The sequence below is a fragment of the Mixophyes fleayi genome, chromosome 6, assembly GCF_038048845.1.
Source record: "Mixophyes fleayi isolate aMixFle1 chromosome 6, aMixFle1.hap1, whole genome shotgun sequence".
Lineage (NCBI taxonomy): Eukaryota > Metazoa > Chordata > Amphibia > Anura > Limnodynastidae > Mixophyes > Mixophyes fleayi.
In genome coordinates, this window is record NC_134407.1 from 11,827,281 (window position 1) to 11,853,506 (window position 26,226).

The 26,226-nt window shown below is 42.3% G+C and overlaps 1 protein-coding gene across 1 annotated transcript; it reads left to right on the forward strand.

Annotated features, from left to right (window-relative positions):
- The first annotated feature begins 16,160 nt into the window (after positions 1 to 16,160).
- Positions 16,161 to 25,640, forward strand: LOC142160179 (single-stranded DNA cytosine deaminase-like). Its single transcript, XM_075215122.1, has 4 exons — positions 16,161 to 16,182; positions 20,239 to 20,660; positions 20,752 to 20,867; positions 24,889 to 25,640. The coding sequence occupies exons 1-4, from the start codon at positions 16,175 to 16,177 to the stop codon at positions 24,940 to 24,942; spliced, it is 600 nt and encodes a 199-aa protein (XP_075071223.1). The 5' UTR covers positions 16,161 to 16,174; the 3' UTR covers positions 24,943 to 25,640.
- Positions 25,641 to 26,226: the final 586 nt, after the last annotated feature.

Genomic DNA, 26,226 nt, shown 5'->3' on the forward strand with positions numbered 1-26,226 from the left:
TCTTCGGATCTGAATCGAGGCAAAACATCATTGTTGTGTTGTCAGATCTCGTGGGTTTTGGATTCCATAAGTACCTCCCTCCTCAGGAGAACCAGCGTCATTGGTCACACAGAAACAGGGGTAGCAGTGTTCTTGTCACTCTCCAGTCTCCAGTGACATTGCTCAGTGCCATTGCTTATACAAAAACAGGAGGGGTAGCAGTGTTCTTGTCACTTGACAAAAATTGACTGGAAATAATTGGAAACTAATGTTATTCATGTTAATAATAATGTAGGGGGGAAAAAAGAGCCACATTTATGTGATTTTAGAAAAAAAAAATAGTGATTTTAGAAAAGAAATCGGGATCCAAAACCAAATATATATATATATATATATATATATATAAACATACATACATACATACATACATACATACATATAAACATATACACACACACACACACACACACACACGTTTTCTTTGTTTTTTTATCTTCAATCTGCTATTAATGATTCTGGACTACCATGGCGCAGTGAGCAGAGAGGCTTTGGGACTCCCCTCTGTGCTCTATCTGCTCTGTGACATCCGCCCTCTCCCCTCTCTGACATGACATACTGAGAGCATTGGGCCTGTTTCTGTTTGCTTCTGGCAGACATTTTTGTTTGACAACCAGAGAGCTTTTGAAAAGGAGATAATGCTTAGGTAACTAAGATGATTGCTTGAAAGCTAGATTGTTGCTTAAATGTGTTACTGGCCACCAGAGCCGGATCATCTACTAGGTGGCCTAGGACCCTGATTAGGGCCCAGTGAGCACTGAGGGACCTGGATTAATCTAACCCGTTTTTATGTTTACGAATTTTTTTTTATAGTAAGGGGCCTAATCTGTTTTTATGCGGGTGTTTTAACAAACGGAGGGGCGTGGGGAGAGGAGATTAGGGTACACAAGCCACTAATTTACTTAGAGCCCTATGGTGGCTCATAACACTACAAAATGACATATCCATGAGACAACAGAAAATAAATAAGCCTCCCGGCGCTGATCAGATATATGGGAGCATATATTGACAAAACCTTCCAAAAGTACTTTACACCCTGCTCAGTGCACTTGTTTATATAGAGAATTGCAAAATATGGACACCAACATTAGATCAAGTTAAGGCCAAATCATGAAAACAAATGTAATGAACATCATATTTTAAACAATGAAAATCTTGATTGCATGAAACAATTCCGCCAGCATAAAAAAAAAAAATCAGGTGCACAATGATAGGAACCATGTTGTACTATGATTGGGAAAACTGGAAAAAAAACTTTAAAGGCTGATACAGTGTGATGGGACAGATTAAAGGCTGATACAGTGTGATGGAGCACATTAAAGGCTGATACAGTGTCATGGAGCACATTAGAAGCTGATACAGTGTGATGGAGCACATTAGAGGCTGATACAGTGTGATGGAGCAGATTAAAGGCTGATACAGTGTGATGGATCACATTAAAGGCTGATACAGTGTGATGGAGCCGATTAAAGGCTGATACAGTGTGATGGAGCCGATTAAAGACTGATACAGTGTGATGGAGCCGATTAAAGGCTGATACAGTGTGATGGAGCAGATTAAAAGCTGATACAGTGTGATGGAGCACAATAGAGACTGATACAGTGTGATGGAGCACATTAAAGGCTGATACAGTGTGATGGAGCAGATTAAAAGCTGATAAAGTGTGATGGAGCACATTAGAGGCTGATACAGTGTGATGAAACAAATTAGAGGCTGATACAGTGTGATGGAGCACATTAAAAGCTGATACAGAGTGATGGAGCAGATTAAAGGCTGATACATTGTGATGGAGCACATTAGAGGCTGATACAGTGTGATGGAGCACAATAGAGACTGATACAGTGTGATGGAGCACATTAAAGGCTGATACAGTGTGATGGAGCAGATTAGAGGCTGATACAGTGTGATGGAGCACATTAAAGAATGATACAGTGTGATGGAGCACATTTGAGGCTGATACAGTGTGATGGAGCCGATTAAAGGCTGATACAGTGTGATGGAGTCGACTAAAGGCTGATACAGTGTGATGGAGCAGATTAAAGGCTGATACAGTGTGATGAAACAAATTAGAGGCTGATACAGAGTGATGGAGCACATTAGAGGCTGATACAATGTGATGGAGCACATTAGAGGCTGATACAGTGTAATGGAGCAGATTAGAGGCTGATACAGTGTGATGGAGCCGACTAAAGGCTGATACAGTGTGATGGAGCAGATTAAAGGCTGATACAGTGTGATGAAACAAATTAGAGGCTAATACAGTGTGATGGAGCACATTTAAAGCTGATACAGTGTGATGGAGCAGATTAAAGGCTGATACAGTGTGATGAAGCAAATTAGAGGCTGATACAGTGTGATGGAGCACATTAGAGGCTGATACAGTGTGATGGAGCAGATTAAAGGCTGATACAGTGTGATGGAGCAGATTAAAGGCTGATACAGTGTGATGGAGCAGATTAAAGGCTGATACAGTGTGATGGAGAATATTAAAGGCTGATACAGTGTGATGGAGCCGATTAAAGGCTGATACAGTGTGATGGAGCCGACTAAAGGCTGATACAATGTGATGGAGCAGATTAAAGGCTGACACAGTGTGATGAAACAAATTAGAGGCTGATACAGTGTAATGGAGCACATTAAAATCTGATAGAGTGTGATGGAGCAGATTAGAGGCTGATACAGTGTAATGAAGCACATTAAAGACTGATAGAGTGTGATGGAGCAGATTAGAGGCTGATACAGTGTGATGGAGCGCATTAAAGGCTGATACAGTGTGATGGAGCAGATTAGAGGCTGAAACATTGTGATGTAGCAGATTAAAGGCTGATACATTGTGATGGAGCACATTAGAGGCTGATACAGTGTGATGGAGCACAATAGAGACTGATACAGTGTGATGGAGCACATTAAAGGCTGATACAGTGTGATGGAGCAGATTAGAGGCTGATACAGTGTGATGTAGCACATTAAAGGATGATACAGTGTGATGGAGCACATTAGAGGCTGATACAGTGTGATGGAGCCGATTAAAGGCTGATACAGTGTGATGGAGTCGACTAAAGGCTGATACAGTGTGATGGAGCAGATTAAAGGCTGATACAGTGTGATGAAACAAATTAGAGGCTGATACAGTGTGATGGAGCACATTAAAAGCTGATACAGTGTGATGGAGCAGATTAAAGGCTGATACAGTGTGATGGAGCACATTAGAGGCTGATACAGTATGATGGAGCACATTAGAGGCTGATACAGTGTAATGGAGCAGATTAGAGGCTGATACAGTGTGATGGAGCACATTAAAGGCTGATATAGTGTGATTGAGCTGATTAAAGGCTGATACAGTGTGATGGAGCCGACTAAAGGCTGATACAGTGTGATGGAGCAGATTAAAGGCTGATACAGTGTGATGAAACAAATTAGAGGCTAATACAGTGTGATGGAGCACATTTAAAGCTGATACAGTGTGATGGAGCAGATTAAAGGCTGATACAGTGTGATGGAGCACATTAGAGGCTGATACAGTGTGATGGAGCACATTAGAGGCTGATACAGTGTGATGGAGCAGATTAAAGGCTGATACAGTGTGATGGAGCAGATTAAAGGCTGATACAGTGTGATGGAGCAGATTAAAGGCTGATACAGTGTGATGGAGAATATTAAAGGCTGATACAGTGTGATGGAGCCGAATAAAGGCTGATACAGTGTGATGGAGCCGACTAAAGGCTGATACAATGTGATGGAGCAGATTAAAGGCTGACACAGTGTGATGAAACAAATTAGAGGCTGATACAGTGTGATGGAGCACATTAAAAGCTGATACAGTGTGATGGATCAGATTAGAGGCTGATACAGTGTAATGGAGCACATTAAAGACTGATACAGTGTGATGGAGCACATTAAAGGCTGATACAGTGGGATGGAGCAGATTAGAGGCTGATACAGTGTGATGGAGCACATTAAAGGCTGATACAGTGTGATGGAGCAGATTAGAGGCTGATACAGTGTGATGGAGCATATTAAAGGCTGATACAGTGTGATGGAGTAGATTAAAGGCTGATACAATGTGATGGAGCACATTAGAGGCTGATACAGTGTGATGGAGCAGATTAAAGACTGATACAGTGTGATGGAGCACATTAAAGGCTGATACAGTGTAATGGTGCACATTAGAGGCTGATACAGTGTGATGGAGCACATTTAAGGCTGATACAGTGTGATGGAGCAGATTAGAGGCTGATACAGTATGATGAAGCACATTAGAGGCTGATACAGTGTGATGGAGTAGATTAAAGGCTGATACAGTGTGATGGATCACATTAGAGGCTGATACAGTTTGATGGAGCAGATTAAAGGCTGATACAGTGTGATTTAGCAGATTAATGGCTGATACAGTTTGATGAAGCACATTAAAGGCTGATACAGTGTGATGGAGCACATTAGAGGCTGATACTAGTGGATGCTTTAATGATGTGATTCTTAACGCAGTATCATAATCTAATACATTTTACGATATGATTCTATGATCTGACAATGTGCATCAGGAATCTTTTGAACACATTTGACAATGTCACTGTAACCTTGCTAGGTAAAATCAATTCTTTCATCTGTGTAATGGACTATTGACAATGATAATACATTCCTGTCCATGTGTGAGGGCTCAATGCACTACGACAAGTCTCTTCTGGATGATCATGACATTAATTCAGATGTTTACTGCTCGCTCTTTTCTCTCTAGATACAGAATGGGCCTTATTTACAGAAAATCCAGCTAGAATGTGCAATTTTGCATGTGGGTAGCAAATTTAAATTGTATGGACAGATATAGATTTTTTTTTTGGGGGGGGGGGGGTGTAAATTCTAACTCAACTCTAAATTTCAACATGAACAAAAAGCCGGTCAGTATGTCTGTATATAATTCATACTTATAAAGAAATGGAAGTTGCTCAAATCAATTTATAGGCCATAGCAGGTGCATGAAAGGGTCGGGTTATCCTAAAAGGAACAAACACAGAGAGATCCCCCAGCCCACTGCTATAGCCAGCAACCTATCTGCCATACTTACTGTAGATAAAAATGCAAAAGTCTTAGTTGCACACATTTGCAAATATATGTTAAAGCCATCCACCACTCCACGGTGATTTTGCTAATAGGGTGGTCCTAACTCTAAACCATGAGAGTCCCATATATTTGGGTCATACATATGTGTTTTTTAAATTGAGAGCTAACTTACCAAAGAGGTACCCCAGAAGCCTCCAAATAGCAATAGGTTGCTGGCTATAGCAGTGTGCTGGGGGATCTGTCTATGTTTGTTCCTTTTAGGATAACCCCACCCTTTCATGCACCTGCTATAGCCTTTAAATTGATTTGAGCAACTTCCATTTATTTATTTGTCTGAGAGGCATGTTGGTGTCAGTAGCTGAGGGGGACTGCTGACATTGGATTGCTATCTGGAGACTTCTAGGGTACCTCTTTGGTAAGTTAGCTCTCAATTTAAAAAACACATATGTATGACCCAAATATATGGGACTCTCATGGTTTAGAGTTAGGACCACCCTATTAGCAAAAGCACCGTGGAGTGGTGGGTGGCTTTAACATACATATATTAATGTTTTTTATGGTCATAAGTCTCCGCCTATTTGTAGAGATTGGGTTAGAGCTCATCCATCATGTGATTGGTCAAAGTCCGTGGCTGGTAGAAAATGCAATAATGTCTTTAGGTGATTTACAATGAAGCAGGAATAAACATCCTCTGGACAAAATCAAAATTACAGATATAGGCAATGAAAATCACTGTCAAATATCAGATAGTAAGTGAATCTTGAACATATCCACTTATAAATCCTTCTGAATCTTGTCCCTAGCACACAGTCAAATACCCCACATGAGCGACGTGTTCCCCATATCCCCGTCTCGTACAGTAGCCTAGGACACTGTCAGCTCCCGTTTTGCCTTAACCTGATTTACATAAGCACAAGTCTTGCTATTGCATAAGGGTGCAAAAATCATGTAATCTGTACTCATTCACAATCTTCCCAATTCCTCCCATCAGATAATATAAGACCCCCACCACCACCTCCCGCAGATGTGGTCATCTTGGACTGGAAGCTCTGCCCGTGTCATAAAGTCATCACGTGACCCCGCAAACCAGGATTTCCCTTTTGCACTTGAAAGATAGAACTTCTGCTAGTAATAGGGACATTTCTGGGCAATGCACCAAATACATTTATATTTAAATTATTTAAATATCTTCCTCTTACAAGTGAGCCATGACCACATGATATAGAAGATATCTGTTTGTGCACTCAGCTATACCAGTCTTTCCATATCCGCTCATGTATGCAATAGAACATGTATGTATGTATGTCAGTTTGTGCCTAAGTCCAATAATTCCCTAATTATCAGGATTTTCAATATTCTATAATCACTTAATTTACACCCACTCGATGAATGGTCTCTGACAATGACTCTGTATTTTCTTTATGTCTGTCTGTGGGTCTGATGAAAGCTTAAAACAACACACCCCGGCTTACTTTCACATCCCCCAGACTCAGTCCTTGCACACAACAAACTGTCAACACAATGCACACATCCGCACACCTGCTACATGTTTGTATGTGCAGAACGCTGCAGTCCACCTCCACACAGCTGCTGCTCACAACTCTCAGTGTAACACCCCCCCCCCCTGTATCAGTGATCAGTAATCTGTAATCACCTGATAATCCATTCCCCAAACCTGATCTTTCACCATCACAACCAATTCCCAATATTATCCATCCCATCAATAGAAGGACTCTTATATTGGATGTTATTCATGAAACACATAATATCCGCTGCACGGTGAGAAATCAGCTTTGGTCCTGCCTAGATTTCCATACATGTCGTCTGGGTTAGTAGCAGCAGAACTTTGCAAAGTAGGACGGAGTAATGCCACAGCTGGAAAAGTAAAGTTGTTTTTTAATGCGACCCAAATTGTATCTTTTAGTTGCACCTTGGTGGAGAAACGCGTTGCTAGGGCCATTCCAAGACATGTAATAGAAAGTTTCAAACACACAAAATGGCCAGACGTGTATCTGGGGATTTGTGCCAAGTTCCATTAAATCACATTTCCAGGGGACGTACTTTACTTGACCACATCCTTAATGGAAGACATAAGGGAACGTGTCTAAGATACGCACAAACCTAGTCACAGAGGCATATTGCTACACATGCTCGGGACAGAAATGTACATATGTCTCACTCTCAATCAGTCTCAGCGTGTGCAGTAGTTATAGGTGGGACTTCACAGTACGTCTTGCAGAAACGAACGTCACCATCAAGCAAGTAATATACCCTCATTCATTTAAATATTTATGGTTTCATTTATTCACCTCTCTGATCTTAATTTATATTTCAAATAGCTTCCAAAAGCAGCTGCCGTTATTTAAGGTGACGGAAATTTAACCCCTGAAGTGCTAAGGACCAGTGGGACTTATCCTTTACAAGAAAATCGCCTCACCGACAAAGGGGTTAAAAATATTGTTTTTAGCGCTCATATCTATGGGAATTATGACCTATTTGTCGCTCTTGGATGGGGAAAGTACTTGAGAATCAGTGGACAAGTATATACTGCGGCCAAGTGAATTTTGGGCATCTAGTGAGTCTCCAGCCCTTTCTGTATGGGGAGCCATATGGCAATTGGTTGCTGTGCCGTAAACAGCACAAAAATTATTCTAAACACTGAAAACAATCCAGATTTTGCTGTTATTAAAAAATGTTCACAAAGCTGGTGTTGTAGACAATGTATAGTGACAGCAAACAGCGCATGATATGAAGATAAGTCTCATCCCAAACAATGAAATCTGACTTTTGTGGACCACGCGCACAGCCTGTCACATGGTCTGTGCCGCAAAGGTGAGAAATTCTTCCCAATGTCAGAAGATACGTGTGATACCAATTGCGGACTCCTTGCCCTGTGCTGATGACTCATATGTGACCCCCAGTATGTAGCCCCCAATTATTCTTAATTTATAATATATATCTCTTTTTAATGTACAGTTAGCATTTAAATTTTTCATGTCCAGTTTAATAAGCGCAATAATGTTCCTGTTCAACGCCTCTAACATGCGGAGGAGTATTCTAAAACCACAAGAACCCAAAATATCTTACGTTCAGGGACAGCGCTTCCCCCCATAAGCACCGCAACACCCCCTCTTGTGGGGGGCAGGGATGGAGCAGGATGTTCTCCGCTTGGGAGTGTGAAGCTGGGCTGTGACAGCACGGTGGCTCAGTGGTTAGCACTTCTGCCTCACAGCGCTGGGGTCATGAGTTCAATTCCCGACCATTACCTTATCTGTGAGGAGTTTGTATGTTCTCCCCGTGTTTGCATGGGTTTCCTCCGGGTGCTCCGGTTTCCTCCCACACTCCAAAAACATACTGGTAGGTTAATTGGCTGCTATCAAAATTGACCATAGTCTCTCCCTCTCTGTTTGTGTGTGTGTGTGTGTTAGGGAATTTAGACTGTAAGCTCCAATGGGGCAGGGACTGATGTGAGTGAGTTCTCTGTACAACGCTACGGAATCAGTGGTGCTATATAAATAAATGGTGATGATGATTGCCCAGCCCTATACTCCCCATGCAATACCAGCATGCAGGACTAGCAGCCAGTAGCTTCACAGGTAAGAAATTGCTGGCTGTTCCTCCTACTTGTCAGCGGCCAGTACATAGTGATGGATGCCCTGGTGAAATTATGTCACTCGTTCAGTATTTTAGGAGCCCCCTAAACCCTGGTGCCCTAGGCGAATAACTTTTCATCTGTTGCTTACCCACAACTGTTCCTGATCACACATTATTTTTTATTTATTATTTATTTACTATTTATTTATCATCTTTCTTTTTGCAGAGCCCCCTGACACAACACTTGCGTCAGCATGAGCCCATAACCTACAGTGGTCCAGCACAGACCACTATTCCGCCCCCCCCCCCCTGTATTTACCACTACAAGAGCACTCTCATCTTTCACCAAGACAGACAAAGCTCTCTATCCCCTGCTCTCCCCCCTGTCTCTGCAGCCGGCACAGCAAACGCCTGTCTGTTGTTTGTGGCTTTCTATTATTAGTACACAGAGAAAGTGACTGTAGTTCTGGGTAGAAAAGGTGGTGACAGAGGTTTGTGTTTCGCCTATGACAGCACCCGGCACGAGAAACAAGCTTTCTGTGATGGGAAAACAGACTCGCAGATTAAAAGCTGCAACCTCACCGGCGAAAACAGACTCTTGTTTTCTAACCAGCTGTTAGCGGCATTTAAATATTGCAGAAAACCTATTAAACTGCTCAGAAATACATATTTATCTGCAAAGCAGTCTTCAAAGGGGGAAGAAACGAAGTTTCTCTGTAATATTTTGTGCAAAGCATTTTTTAGTTGCAATATATTCTTAATTTGTTTCATTTTTTAATAGGACGTCCTATCCCGGTACCGCATCTCACCCTGATATTACCATAAGTGCACCAAGCACTGGGTCTAGCTGACAAGATTGATTAGTAATTCTTTTCATGCCGATAACCAGATAGCCCATCAGACTGACCATTATGTTCTATGTATAGTGATTGGGGGTCATATTTATCAACGGGCGAAGTGTTTTCTCCAGTGTTGGGGCTCGTTACCGCCCATTATATGAAAACGATACTGCCGGGGATCTCTGTTGGCGGTAACATTTGCCAACATGTTTTAAATCAGACATAAATTGCAGACACGTACACTCTTGTTCAAGTGCAATCAAGTACGGATCTCAAGAAATGTTTGCATTTCAGTAGGGGGATAAGTAATGAACTGGTTTTGGTTTTGGTTTTGGATCTGGATTAGCTTCGTGTTTTGGTTTTGTCAAAACCACCCTCGTGTGTTTTGGTTTTGTATTTTTTATAAAAAATCCTAAAATATACTAATTTCTCTCCTTTTTTGTTCCTACATTATTATTAACCTCAATAACACTAATTTCAAGTCATTTGCAGTCAATTTTGGCCACCTCACAGGTCACAATATTATTTCATTCACTTTTGGACAAATACTGCAGCGACCTGGCTGGATGGTAAGCGACAGAGCAATGACACAAACACACGGCAGTTCCTAGCACATCTAGAAAACTTTGGCACACAGCAGTGGCAGAAAAGAAAAATGGGGGTCCGCCCTCCCTCCGTGATGTTGGAATTTAAAAAGGAATCCAAAACTCGAGAGATCCGAGATCCGACGACGTAACAATGACGTTTTACCTCGTTTTAAATTCTAAAGGCGCATGACAGTACCGAGCCGGCTCGACTCAGTACTCGGATCCCCTAAGTTCGGGTGTGTTCGGTTCTCGAGGAACCGAGCCTGAGCATCTCTACTTTTAAGCCGTAGGTAGTCGAAAGTTTAATTTGCCTTTGGAGTTGGATTGTATCCAATTGCGGTCACTGGCGTAAGGTTCATTTCTGGGCGTGCGCAGAGCGATTTAACGCAAGATAAGGCACGTTATTGGACGTACGCCCGAAGATGAAAAAGGCCCTAAATGTTTTTATTAATTTGTATCTATTTTTACATTTATTAAAAATGTATTTTATTTATCTAAAACTGTCCCATGCACAGCTCTGGGCTAGAATCACCTGGGCAGCTGGTGATATATTTTTTGTTAAATTGGGGTGATAACTGATTTTTTATTGTTGTGATCCAATCTGGCGGAACTCAAGAAATATAGCAAAGCGGAGTGGTAGAAAACTGCAGCTAAAGGTGCTTGTACCAAATGATTACTTTATACTCAATTATTGTCTAATTGTCATTTGTAATTAATAAAGTAAAAACTGTAACATTATTTTTTTTTTATTTGACATTACAAACTATTTTGGATTAGTCAGTGATAGGAATTCCTACATAAATTCATATTGATTTAACAATGTAATAAAATAAAATGTGAAAAATGCCAAAGGGGGCAAATATTTTTAATAGCCCCTGTACTTTCACTGGGATGCCTTCCAGGTGCACACATATACTAAACATCAGGGGGTAGACTTACTAAATCATTTTAAAAGGAACAGTGGAGGTGTTGCCTATAGCAACCAATCAGATTCTAGCTATCATTGCTCTACTACATTATAAAAAGGACAGCGAGAATCTGATTGGTTGCCACAGGCAACACCTCCACTTTTCCTTTTTAGAGAGTTTAGTTAATCTCCCTCGGGTTCTTTGTTGAGCAAGTTTTTCATGTTTTTTATTTATTCAGCAAATAATCAGTGGAACAGCCCACAATGGATAAAGATGACTATTTATAACATTTAGCACTGTAGATCATGTTTAATCTGCGGAGGAGAAGGCTTTAGCTTATTAAGCATAGTGATCATTGACATTTTCTTTAATTTGTGATGAGACAAAATCATTCCTGAATGAGATCATAGAACTTCTCCACCCAAAGGGTCTGTTTTGATCATGCAAATGTCTTAGAAAAATTGTTTTATTCTTCAGTGCTTAACTGACCCATTGTAATATTAATACTGTGCCATATAATACATAAGTCAGTTTGTTTCTGTTCCACAGGAACATTCAGAATGGAGTGGGGCTTTAAACTGGCCCTGGAAAATATTCTGAAAATTGCCTGGTGTTGTAGGTGAGGCCAAATTACCAGCAGGCAGATTCAAATCAACAGGAAGCAGTGAAATGCGCCGGTCCGCCACCAGTGTTTTCTGCCATGTATCCGGAATGGGAGTAACCAGCACACAAGTGTTGGCCATCCACCAACCTTGCCTGAGACAGTCTCATCACAATCAGGACAATTAGCAGATAATTCTCTCCTACCTTTTCTTTTAGCTTTCACCACCTGTTGCTGCTGATTTGAGCTCTTTGGTTGCTTGGTCGGATCCTGGAATGTTGGGGCTCTCTTTGGAAAAGGGAATAAGCCTCTCTAGGAAAGCCTCAATCCCCCCAGCTCCAACATTACATCAATAGCAGCCACATTTAACAAATAGGCCCCACACACACATTAAACCAATAAATACCCCACACACATTACAGCAATAACCGCCCACACACTCATACGCGCACATTTATCTCATCACTGGGCTGACTCCTGCTCTGTCTGACGCTCAGCTGTGCATCACTCTGGTCTTCCTGCTCAGAGAGCATCACAATTCCATTTCCCTCTGAGCAGGTTCCATGAAGTCTCTGTGGTCACTCATCAGAGAGCTTAAGCCCCTTACTGTTGGCCCCTTACACTGCACACCTGGGGGAAAGGGTGCAATGCTGGGGAGAGAGGTTGCCTAAGTGGAGGGAAGGTATTGGAAGGAAAGATCAGTGCTCACTTCATAGAGTCGCTGTGAAAATTCCAGGTGAGGCCTATATTCAAACTGCTATTGTCATTCATACACCATACTTGGTGTCTCCATTTACTGGCTGCTTATTAGATTGTCCTGACAAGGCACTGACTCATAAAGTCTTAGTTTGCGTTTATTTGACCTTGAGCTTAACCTTGACCTTTAGTTATCAGCTAACACGTGGTGTCTTATGAGATCTAGCTTTGCAGTAGTCAGGAAATAGGTCAGAGGGTTATCAGTAATCAAGTTAGGTGGTTATTAGAGATTGCATTTTGTAGTGGGACAGGACATTTTGCAGAGATACAAATTTCTGTCGATACAGTCTTCAAGTTCTGATTTTACATCGCCATTCCATGCTGTATTCGTAAAATCACATTTCCCTAAATGTATAGTCATATATACATATCATTCTTTCCAAAACCAGTCACCTGCTTGGTGTGGAACACCTTGATTGCCCTGCACATCAACCCCATCAAACACATTTGAGATAAATTGGAACGCCAACTGCAAGTCAGTCGTTGTCACCCCAACATCAGTGCCCAACCTCAACAATACTATTGCAGCTGAGTACATGCAAACCCCAGTAGTCATGCTCCAAAATCTAGTGGAAAGCCTCTCAGAAGACTGCAGACTGTAATAGCAGCAAAGGGTAGACCAACTTCATATTATTACCCATGGTTTTGTAATGAGATATTCAACAAGCACATATGGACGTGAAGTTCGGGTATCTACATACTTTTGGTCAGGTAGCATAGATACAGTGCCCTACATAATTTACTGAGTATCAACGGAAGTAACTCTTGCTTGCAATCCTTCTTCTTTGATTACATTCGTTAGGCTCTGCTAATGTTTTTCTAAAACAGAACAAAGACATCTAAGTAGATGACATGATCAAAAGATTAAGTAACTGGAGAGAATCTTGAGCCCTTAGAGGCATCAGGCACCAGGAAGAATGGATAAAATCTTAATGGACAGCTAATAGCTGTGTTCTCCTGGCCTTACGGGTTAATCAGTGCTAGTGTTTTAGATTGAAAGTCATCTCTGTGAAACTGCGGCTTTCTGATAAGTCATTCAGGGACTTAGCGCAGTATACTGCTATACTCTAGTTTAATTTCCATACCATCACATGGGGAGAAATTGAAATGCCTTCTACTGCTCTATAAGGTGTTTTAGCCTTTTCTGTCAATCAGCAATAATGCACAAAGATAAAAACTCAAAGTGGAAGTATTAAGACGTGTCTGACTACATTACAGCGCTCACACTCAAATTCTCCAAAGGGTAAAAACAGACAAAAGTACTGTTACGAGCCGCCGCGCTAACCGTAACAGGTCAAGTACCTTGCAGTCTCTGCTGTTGCCCAGACAGTATATGTTGCCAACACGAGTATATTACTGATCACATCCACCTAAACTTGCTTAGGGGTGTTCATTCTGGCATCACCTCTGATTGGTTTTCTTGTGTCAGCTTCCCTGCCAGTTCTAACGTCTCTGCTCTGCATTGCTGAACCTGCTGCTTGTGCTGTGTACTACACCTGGTGTGACCCTTGGCCTGTTTCTTGGACTTCGGTTGTTTGCTGATTGCCCTGACCTCTGCCTTGTTTCCTGCACTATCCCTGCCTGCTGAGAGTCCTGACATTTTGGTCTATTCTACTCCTCTCCTTGTTTGCCTCTGACCTTTGACCCCTGGCCTGGCCTTGGTTATTTGGACTGTCTCTCTTTGCCTCCTATCACTATGCTACCAGTTCTGATCATAAGCTTTTACAGGAGTTTAAGTCCTGGTGTCATCCATATACCTTCGACTGCTATAGATGAAGACCTCTTCTGCCTATTAGGAAGGCTTATGACAGTTCCAGGAAGCCATAACACGTACTTGTTCATGAGCTGAGGTCACTGGTTAAGGCAAAAGGTGATGCTAATAGTAACTATTTAACGCACTGGGCAATGCTTGTGCAACTATTACATATAAGATCAGGGAAACAGGAGGAAATTAATTACAAGCAGAAGCAATTTGCTCCCTTAAAAGTAACTACCTTCTTCTTATCTGACCGATCCCGTAGTTCCAGCCAGCCAGGAAAATGTTAGACTCTGGCGAATCCTAAACTCAGCTAACATTTGAAAACGCTCTCCATTAAATTAAAATCCCCTGTTATAACTACTAGAGGCTATGGGGCCTAAGTAATATCCCACCATCACGGAAATAATTCTTTTTGACTGCAATAGTAAGGGTCGGCATTAATGTATAATGCCCCCTCTGGCGTTAGGCTATCGTGTCCATGTCTGGCTAGCAGATAGGCAAAGCTATATTATGATGATGGGGGAGAGTCCGCCTGCAGTGAGGAGCTGTTAGAGAGGCATGGGGATCTGCTACTTAATGTCTGGGGGGGTTGGATCATCTAATTGCAAAGGGAAGCAGGGGAGTGGGGAATGGAGAGAGGGTGGCAGTCGAGCGAAGGAGGCATCTGGGAGGTGTAGTGAGTTAAACTGACTATAATGTGAACTGCTTTGAACTGTAGTTCAATTCCCGACCATGGCCTTATCTGTGAGGGGTGTGTATGTTCTCCCTGTGTTTGCGTGAGTTTCCTCCGGGTGCGCCGGCTTCCTCCCACACTCCAAAAAAACATACTACTAGTTTAAATGGCTGCTATCAAAAATTGACCTTAGTCTTTCTCTGTGTGTGTGTGTGTATGTTAGGGAATTTAGACTGTAAGCTCCATTGGGGCAGGGACTGATGTGAATGAGTTCTCTGTACAGCGCTGCGGAATTAGTGGCACTATATAAATAACTGATGATGAATGGGCAGGAAGAGCAAGGCAATATGATTCCACTATATCCAGACAGTGGTGGACAACAGGCGGCCCACAGAGCCTTCACTTGCACCCTCCAGCCGGCTGTTCCCAATCTTAAGATTGGGGGCAGCTGAATTCTGCATCACGTGACCTGCTCTGCACAACACGGGGAGACCATGGTTTATAACAAAAGAGATGCTCTCCCTACTTCCTCTGTGCGGCCCCTTGAAGGTTGGAGGGCAGCAAATGATAGTTGTACTCCCAATACTTTTAGTGTCTAAAGGAGGCAGAGTACTTTTTAAGCCCAGTGCTGAATATCTTCAGAAGATATGGGAGCAATGATGATGAGTTACAGGTTTGCTTGACATCAGTGGTGTCTTTAAATATAACACGTTTAGGTCTGTGGATATCTTACTGTGCACAAAACCAACAAATTGATGTTTTGCACATCTCCGCACACCTGTGCGCTCCTCTAGTTTGTTTAGGCATCTCCCAAAAACGCAGAGAAGGTGCACTGAGTGGACCATCTAAGTGCATCATTGCAAAACAAAGGTGGTTTGCACTGCGCGTTGAGTGTACCTCATAAATTATGGGGGAGATTCAATTCAACGCGATGCGTCTCCAGAAGAGACGATGGAGACACATCGCCTTGATGTTCAGGCTGAATTCTCCGCTCATTTATTCTCGGGTCCCATAGAGGTGTGCAGAAAAATCAGCGAAGATTCTGTACCGTAATAATCGCCAATATGCGCATCCAAACATTGAGGTGATGTTCTACGGCACCTCCAGCTGAAACTAATCGTCCCCTAAGTGTGTGTAATTTCACTTTATACACTGAGAACAATATAATTTCTGTTTACGAAGATGCTCTTTGAGAGGAGGAACTAAGTGTATTGTAAATAGTTTCTTGGATGCTGAGTACAGATTTGAATTTTGTTGACCGTTGACTATGACACGAGGGGGGGGGGAGGTGACGTACGAGGGGGTATTTTAATGATTCTGCAAGTACCAAAGTGACTCAGAAACACAACGAGAAGCTCCAGAAATGGACAGGTAAGGACCTCCCTCCTGGTATCGCTCTGAGTGTCCTTGTCTCTTGTTCTTACTCATTGTTCTGCGATATATTAACACGTCACAAAATTGGAGCATTAATGTAATTTACCAATATGCAGAAATTTCCAGCTGATTGTCTTCTGACACTCGCTGCTTCATAATCAAACTCATTTTGTGATGAACTTTTCTCAGTCATCTTGTTACTGACTCATAACGAAGCTTTATAAATCTTTATGCTTCAGCGATCGCAAGAAGCGACAAGGTTATTAATATTTATATATGTATTATGTGTATGTATTATATTATATATTATATTATAGTATATACCTTAGATCAACTGACACTTCAGCCACAGTTTAAGTGCTGGATTTTGCTAACTTGCACAGGGAGCGAATGTTTGTAACCTTGTATTTGTTATATATATTCTTCTAATCAATATATAGTATGTGTTTATTATTCATATAAGGAATATGAAATATTAGTGCTATGTGTGCTTGGTGTTCTATGTCACACAACAGTGTGAAATTGTCAGACAGGGATATTATCAGTGGGGAAACTGCAATATGAATTTAGCAAACAATCTGCAGCAAATTATAGGTTATCATTTATATAGTCAGAATGTAATCTCTGCAGGTTAGATAGTTTCTGATAATTGCTGATGTAATATTCCGTATAATGCACTTTTTTCATTTGCAGGTGTTTTATATGAGATGTCCTTTGCATATATATATATTTATAGTCATAGGTGTGTGTTTTCATTGTACATTTTTTGGTAGGGTTTGTATTGCATTTCTTAGTACTAGTTATACTAAGCTTATATCTATACTGTTAACGTATCTGTCCCTATGTCTGCATGTTTTTCAACCCAACGCAGAGAAACCAAGACATTCATAAACAGAACCAAAATAGCCTTACCAAATCATTTGCATACCGCAGCGTTCTACAAACATGGTAACGCATTGATGTTTCATTCACACCGAAGTCTAAGTTGCGGAATCTGGTAGCAGAACAATGAATCTGATTCATTTACTTGAAATGATTATTTTTATACTGTGAGTTCTAGGTTATGGCAGTTATCATTGTAAAATCAGATATTATGACCATGGAGGACAGGAATGATCTGATACAGCCACTTACCATATTTAGTTTATCCACTTTAGAATAACATGGTGGTAATTAATTAGAATATTGGACACTCTGGTCATTTGGCTCTGGTCTTCCACCCATTGAACTTTTAATCTGGTAGAATGGCCTCTGGAGGTTAAGAGGATGGTTCAGGAATTTGGTAAGCTACCAGGGAACACTTGTATGTTTGGAGACAAGCTGAAAGTCTTCTTGTGCAAGGGAGTAAATTTCACAGGGTTGGTATAAGCCCCCCAAAAAGTCCTGTAACCAGGAATGGGGGCAGGTAATGAGTGGTGATGATGAGAGGACCAGATATTGGGCAGGATAGAGAGGTCAACTTGAGTGATATTTAAAGATGGAAGGGATGTATGTTGGTGCAGTTCTATGACTAATGGCTTAGTTTGTTAACAGAAGTCTTTTTTAGATTCTGTAAAGGACAAACTACGAATGTAAGGACTGCCAGAGCACTGGCGGATCCAGAGGGGGTCGATCGGAGCAGTCGACTCCCCCCTAGCAGGGGCTTGCTACCGGTGGCTGCACAATATGTGCAGGTCCGTTTGGCAGGGACAGGCAGACAGAGAGTCCTGCCTGGCTGCTCTGATTGTGTTTTAAACACAATCAAAGTGGCCAGGCAGCACACTCCCTGCCTGTCTCTGCCGAACGGAGCTGCACTTAGCTGGCAAAAAATGGGACGGGGACTAAAAAGCCCCCCATAAAATAATATTCTAGATCCGCCCCTGTGACAGAACAAGATGAGCTGAAGAACGATTATCAAGGAAAATTAGGTTAGTTGCTGGTTTCAAATATACTGTCAGGGACGTATGTCTGATTAGGGGTAGACCAGTAAGAAGGGAACTGCAAGAGATTATTAGTGCATGAATTAAAGTCTTTTGTGTGCTATGTGCATGTTCTATACTGTATATTGATATAGAGCTACAAGTACATCAGGGCAATCTACAAATAAACAATCACAAAATTGAATATTGTATTATACAAATGAAAAGTGAAATTGGAATATTTTCGCACATTACGTCTATTATTCTTACAATACTAGTATCAGTAGCAGTAGCAACATCTTACAAATTTATTACTGATATTGTCAAACAAATTTCCTTATAATGTTGTAAGCCGCTGTGTACTCTAGTGTTGTTATACAAATGAAATATTAAAGATTTATTCTCTCCACCACCAATGAGGGGACCGGGCTGTGAGGAATTCTCTCCAACCGGCAGAGCGGCCGGTGAAAGTCATCGTTTTGAAGTCTGTTGTAAATGTTGTTATGTGTACATGGATGTTTCTGTCTGCACACTCGCAAAGCGACACAGGAGTTCTATTTTATAGCAATTATTCTCTTGTATTCCTGATAAACCAGTGAATCTGTGCATTAGCGTGTCCCAGGATGCCTGTTGGAGAAGTGAAACACCAATGCATATATTGTTCATAGCTGATAAGATGTTGCATATGAAATTATGTGGGACGTATGTGTAAGTGTGTTCTGCAGTAAGTCACTTGTGGTATTACACAGCAAATACAAGTGGTTCCTAACTCTTTTGATGTTGCAACACATCTGTTGCTGATGCAAAATGATATTGAAACACACTTAGACATAAGAGCACATTTATAATAATAAAAACAAGCATGTCTTGGTAGAATCTGTTAACTTTTTGGGATTGTTCCACAAGTGCCTTCATAGCACTATCTAATGGATGGATGAAACTAGCCACAAGAAAATCAGAAATGACTGCATCAGTGATGCTGGAGTCTGCACACTCGTGCTGTCCACACAGTGTTGTAAACTGCTGGTCAGAAAGTGCGCAGCAAACATTGATCCCTATTCCTGCAGTATTTTCCAATTGAAACGTGCAGCTTTCGAGTATTTTCCAACTTGAGAGATTTCAGGCTTATAGTGGGCCTGATTCATCTTCAAACGTAAGTCCATTTGTGTGGCGTATCTTGCGCGAAATAGCTCTGCGCATGCGCCAGAACGGGACTTCCGCCAGTGAGCGCAATTGCATTCAATTCATGTCTAAATGCAAATGGCACTTAGACCAGCCTACGACTTGAAGGGAAGAACACGGACGGGAAGGTGGAGGGCGGACATAGGTAATGTATAGTAAGGGCATGCCGAGGGCGAGCTAATGCAGATGCTGCCGATTCAAGTTCAGGGTTTCTTCTTAAGTAGTTATTTTCTAGCCGTATCATTTGCACCAGCTACAGGGCAGGTGTAAGTGCCAACTGTTAGTGATGACTACACGTATGTGTGCCAGAACACGTGTGCAATTAAGAGAAGCTATTAAAATGCATTTTATGTACAGTACGCATTAAGAACATCCTGATTTATATATTTAATGTAAAAGAAAATTACAAAAAAAAACATTTTTTTAAAACACATATTTTTATATATGATTATAGTATTAAGTGTTGTTAATTTATTTTATAGAATTTTTTTTTGCATTCATTCTGATATTACTTTATATTGCACATAGGCATGTGCGTATCCTGCATTCTGTTCTCTCTGTCTAAGTAACGTATAGCCACAGCGGACTTATACCCAGATTCAAATGCTAATGTATATTGAGATCCACTTAGATTTGAATTTGGGCGTATGTGCGTACGAGCTACGTGCGTTATGTTTAAACGCAAGCTGCAAACAGGTTATCTCTGAAGATGAATCAGGCCTATTATGTCTGAAGAAGCTCTTCACTTCCCATATTATCCCTTTTGTATATTGTCAACATCTGATAGGACATTTCTCCTATAACAACTAAACGCTGTTATGTGACATGTAAAGTTGTGCCAACACATTGGGTGGAAACCACTGGTATATACAAATATATATATATATATAAAATATATATATATATATATATATATATATATATATATATACAGATAAATATAACTTGCTGATACACATATCTTTCCCTCTAGCATCCTACTGAAGCGTAATAAGTTCCTGTACCACTATAAGAACCTACGTTGGGCAAGAGGTCGACATGAGACTTACCTGTGTTACATTGTCAAGCGGCGGTACAGCTCTGTTTCCTGCGCTATGGACTTTGGTTACCTGCGCAATCAAAGCGGCTGCCACGCTGAGATGCTATTCCTGCGGTACCTGGCTATCTGGCTGGGGCATGATCCATACAAGGCGCTCCGAGTCACCTGGTTCAGTTCCTGGAGCCCGTGCTGGGACTGCTCCAAGCGCACGGCTGACTTTCTGCGCAACCACCCTAACCTCAGCCTCCGCATCTTCACAGCCCGACTGTACTTCTGTGAGGACCGCAACGCGGAGCCAGAAGGTCTACGGAGGCTGCAGAAAGCAGGCGTGCGGTTGGGGGTCATGAGTTATAAAGGTAAGGTATTGGTAATAGAATCCGAATCTTCAGTGGTTGAGAACTTGGACACACTTTTTTCTCTTTAACATCTTCTTACTGACTCTTTCAGACTATTTTTATTGTTGGAACACTTTTGTGGAGACCCACGAGAAAAGATTTGAGGCTTGGGATGGATTGCATGAGAACTCCGTGAGATTGTCTAGAAAACTCAGACGTATATTAGAGGTAAACCTATGACAGAGATATATAAATGTATAAATAGCCTTGACAACATAGTTATTATGCATCACTATCAGAGTACCTTGCTTATAATCCTCTAATCAGGGGTGTCCTCTTCTTTCAAAACTCTCCTCTCTCCCCTTTCCACCCTGACCTGCCCCAATCAGGCGGCCTCCCTCTATAACCAAACCCTCTCCTCCGCCCTTGATGCGGTCGCCCTGCCCAGCCCATCCACCTTTGCTGCTCCAATTCCCAACCCTGGCACTCCAAATTTACCCGCTTCCTCCAAAAATGCTCCCGTACCGCTGAACGCCACTAGAGAAAATCTCGCTCCCTGGCTGATTTCCTCCACTTCAAGTTTATCCTCTCCTCCCACAGTTCTGCCCTCTTGCTCGCTAAACAATCCTTCTTTAAATCCCTCATCTCCTCCCAGTCCTCTAACCCCCGCCGCCTCTTTGCCACCTTCAACACTCTCCTGTGTCCCCCACCTCCCCCCCTCCCATCCTCCCTCTCTGCCACTGACTTTGCCTCCCTTTTCTCCTCTAAATTCGAGGCCATCAGACTTGAAATCTCCTCCTTCCCCCTCTCCCCCCAGCCACCAACTCCTTTACTCCTTCCGCCCTACCTCGGGCGAGGAATTCCACTCTCTCATTTCATCCTCCCCCCCTTCTACCTGTCCCCAGGATCCTATCCCTTTTCACCTTCTTCGCTCCCTTTCCCCCTCCACCTGCTCCCACCTCGCTCACCTCTTTAACCTGTCCCTCTCCACCGGCATCTTCCCCTCCTCTTTTAAACATGCTCTTGTCTCACCCATTCTCAAGAAACCCAACCTTGACCCCACCTCACTCTCTAATTACCATCCCATTTCCATTCTCCCCTTTGCCTCCAAAATACTCGAGAGACTCGTCTGCAACCATCTCACCACCTACCTCTCTGAACACTCCCTCCTTGACCCTCTCCAATCAGGCTTCCGCCCCCTCCATTCCACTGAAACTGCCCTGGCTCAAGTTATGAACAATCTCCTTTCAGCTAAAGCCAGGGACCACTACTCCCTCCTGATTCTCCTTGACCTCTCAGTGGCCTTTGACACCGTTGACCATCCCCTCCTGCTTCACACCCTCCAGTCCATTGGCCTCTCCGGTACCGTCCTCTCCTGGTTCACCTCTTACCTTGCCGACCGTTCCTTTTCTGTTTCCACCTCTGGGTCTCTCTCCCCCTCTTCCTCCCTTCCAGTTGGGGTCCCACAGGGATCTGTCCTTGGACCCCTACTCTTTTCACTATACACCTCTTCACTGGGTGAACTCATCAGCTCCTTTGGCCTCAAGTACCACCTTTATGCCGATGACACTCAACTCTACCTTTCTTCTTCTGATCTCTCTCCCTCCCTTCTCTCCAGGTTGTCCGCATGCTTCTCTGCTATCTCCTCCTGGATGTCCTCGAGATTTCTTAAACTCAATCTTGCCAAAACTTAACTCATTGTCTTTCCTCCCTCTCGTACCTCCTTCCCCTCTGACCTCTCTATCACCTCTCTATCACTCTATCTCTCCTGTTCCCCAACTTCGCTGCCTGGGTGTCATCCTCGACTCCTCTCACTTCTTTGCCCCTCACATTCACTCTCTTGCCAAATCCTGCCGCTTCCAGCTACGCAACATTGCCAGCATTCGACCCTTCCTCTCCCAGGATGCCACCAAATCTCTCTTCCACTCTCTGATTATCTCCCGCTTGGACTACTGCAACCTTCTCCTTATCGGCCTCCCCCTTTCTCATCTCGCTCCTCTTAGATCTGTACTTAACGCCGCTGCTAGTCTCATCTTCCTCTCTCGCCGTTCCACTTCTGTCTCCCCACTCTACCAAGCCCTTCACTGGCTCCCCTTCTCCTACAGAATCCTTTTCAAGCTCCTCACTCTGACTTACAAGGCCCTCGCCAACTCCACTGCTCCCTACATCTCCAACCTTATCTCTATTCACACTCCATCCCGCCCACTGCGATCGTCCAACGATCGTCGCCTCTCTTCCCCTCTGATTACCTCTTCTCACTCACGTATCCAAGACTTCTCCCGCGATGCTCCCCTCCATTGAAACAAGCTCCCCCGCTCCATCAGAAATTCCCCTAATCTGCCCTCTTTCAAACGAACATTAAAAACCCACCTTTTCTTACAAGCCTTCCAGTCCCATGCCTAACATCCCACCTTTCGGCTACCTCTCCCTCTCATCCCTTCTTCCCTTCTCCCCCCCTCCTCGACTCCGTCTCCGTTTCACCCTTCTCCCCGTCTCATCCTTGTGTCTGTCTGTCTTCCCCTCTCTTTAGATTGTACGCTCCTTTGAGCAGGGCTCTCCTACCTCCTGTTTCCATCACTTTTAACTGCGCTCTCCAGCTACTCAGCCCACCTCCTCTCGGACCTACTGCCCTCCGACTCCTCTCGTTTCTCTCCGCTCCTCTCAGTGGCTCTTAACCTGTCATCCGCGCCCACCATCTTGGACTCAAGTTACCAGCCTGTATTGACTATTCCCCACCCTCTCTTTCTAGCTGTGCATTGAGCTCCCAGAGTTATAGTGCTTACTGTTACTTCTACTGTGCTGTTTCACCTTGTACTGTGCCATTGTTTATCCTTGTACAGCGCTACAGATACTTTATGGCGCCCTATAAATAAAAAATTTATAATAATAATAATAATAATTTAAAATGACCCCGGAAAAGATAGGTACAATTTCTCACTGGAATGCCGAGCAAGGAGTGAACAATCTAGGCCTCCTTTCTTCCAACCAGCCGACAATAAATCAATAGCAACCATATTTAATAATTAGGCCTCCTTTTCATCAGCAAGCCCTGACATTACATTAATAGCATTCACCTTTAATAAATAGACCTATTTCTCCCCAACCAACTCTTTCATTAAATCAATAGCACCCCTCTTTCATCAGTAGGGCTTCTTTCACCCAACCAGACCCGATATCAAATTAATAGTATACAAAAATTAATAAATAGGTTTATTTTACCCAATGAGCTTAAAACACAAAATTATTATCCTCTACATTTAATACAGAGATACCACATTGCATTAATAGCTCTTACAACATATTAATAGCCAGCACCAACCCCACATTACATTAATAACCCTACATTTATTAAAGAGCCTCCATATAACATTAAAATCACCCACCAGTCCCCACATAACATTAATACCCCCACATAAAATTAAAATCCTCCACCAGACCCCACATTATAGTAATATATTAAACCCCATCAACATTCACTGATTTTTTTTTAAGAATGTGGGAGACAGACTCCCATGCAGCCTCTACACCAGGGCCACACATGCAGTGGGTAGCAATGAAGAATTAATGCAGGGAAGGGAGGAAGGTGGGGGGCAGATTGGAGATCCACAGAAAAAAACCAAGACCAAAATTGTGAAAGCCAATTGTATTCATCAAATCTGATTGTAATAGTAGCTCTCATGTTCAGTATTTTGCTTTAAGCATGCCATTGATGTTGACTTAAAATTGTCATATAAACGCAACGAGCAACCTACCACCTTTTAAACGTTAATTAGCAGGAAAATAATTAACGGTTCATCTCTAGATCTTAAATTGGTGACGTCATTGTTGCATAGGCAAACCGAGGGGGGGGGGGGTGTTCCTAGTGCCTGGAAACCCCCCCAAACCTGGGGCACTGTAAAATTGAGATGGCTGGACCCTGCTCCCACTTCACACAGCTCTGCTTGAAAAGGGAGAGCTGCATGTACCTAACAGTAGTGCACACAGCATTGCCCATGTATATTATGGGGATAGGAAAAGTTGGAGAGCAGCCAAGCACTGTCTAAAATTATAGCCACGCCCCCATGCATGATGGCACGCCCACTGGTGGCGTGGTGTGGAAACCCCCCTCTACAGATCCTGTGTTTGCCCCTGTGTTCCTGTGTTGCTATCACTTCCTGCTACTTAATTCTCTTTTTTCCATCAGTCAAGTTTTCCCCACATCTGGCTCATGTTATCAATCAGCGTTCTTTCCTTTCTCCTTTAATTACAGCCTCCTTATGACATGGAGGATTTGCATGAAGCATTTGACCTTTTGGGACTCTGAAGACGCAGCATTAAATATTCAAATAAGTCTTTGAAGGGATAACCAAACGGAACACAAACTTTGGAATTTTTAGTAAAACTAAACCAGGATCAACAATCAGAGCTGAGAGCAAACCTAAGCCCAGAGCGAAGACACCAAACCGCCAAGCCAACGCTGTACCAGACAAGAATCACAAACAGCATTGAATTGAGAAGTAGTTAAAAAATATCAATGGAACTGGATCCAATCAGGAATCAGAGGAGTAGATGATGCAACTTACATTCAAAATCAACACAAAAAATGTATGCAGATTGAATCCAGATGCAGAATTCACCAGTTCTGCACGTGAACTTCCATCCAGACCAAGAACGAACACAGAAGTGACTTAAGATTCCATATACACGTAGGCATAGACCATTTACAGAAGTAAAAACTGAGCCCAAACTCTGGCCTCAAATTGCATAGAAAGTAATATAGCAGAGACACATGTACATAGCTATTTATAACTATTTTTCAAAATAATAAGTTATGTTGGTCCATGTTTCTTTGTGTAGAGTTTGCTTTTGGCAGAAATTCCAACTTTTATCTCTCTCTCTCTCTCTCTCTCTTCTGCAAACATATTCTCTGCTTCTTTCACACTCTTTAGTTTTTTCCTAGAGAATCATTTATTGTACAGCCCCCAAGTATTAATAAACAACAGCCCTGTGAGCCAAGATTCAGTGCTGAAGTGCGTGTCTGTTATTGTCCTCTAGTTCTGGCTTTTCAAACATTATTTTCTGTATTACATCCACCAAAGAAACAAAAGGGACAGGTGATAGCTTACACATCTTCGCTATATGACCAGTAAACATAAATCTAATATATTTATTTTATCATTTAAATCCTGACAATGTCTTCCCAACCTATTCACTTAGCTGTGCAGGGGAAGCCCTGCTGGAGAATCAGATATTCTCTATTAACAACATCTCCCATCCTTTGCTCACGCGGTCTTCATTGTCCGCCCCTCTTCGGATCTTCTGCCAGGGGGGAATGGAAGCTTTAGAAATGGAAATTTAAATAAATATATCCTAGGTATATGTTTATTTATCTCTTAATATTATAAAAATGTAAATTCCCTGGTAAGTTCAAATACTGGGGTTCAATATACCTCAAGAAGATTCCCTTACCCGACTCTCTTCTTATAATAACCTACAGTATAATATGGTAATTCCTTGTTATCTTATTTCTATGTTTCCCTGCTTCCATCTGGTGCCTCCATCCCGCCTTGTTAAACGCTACAGTCTTACCCAGTGTGTATGTGGCCGA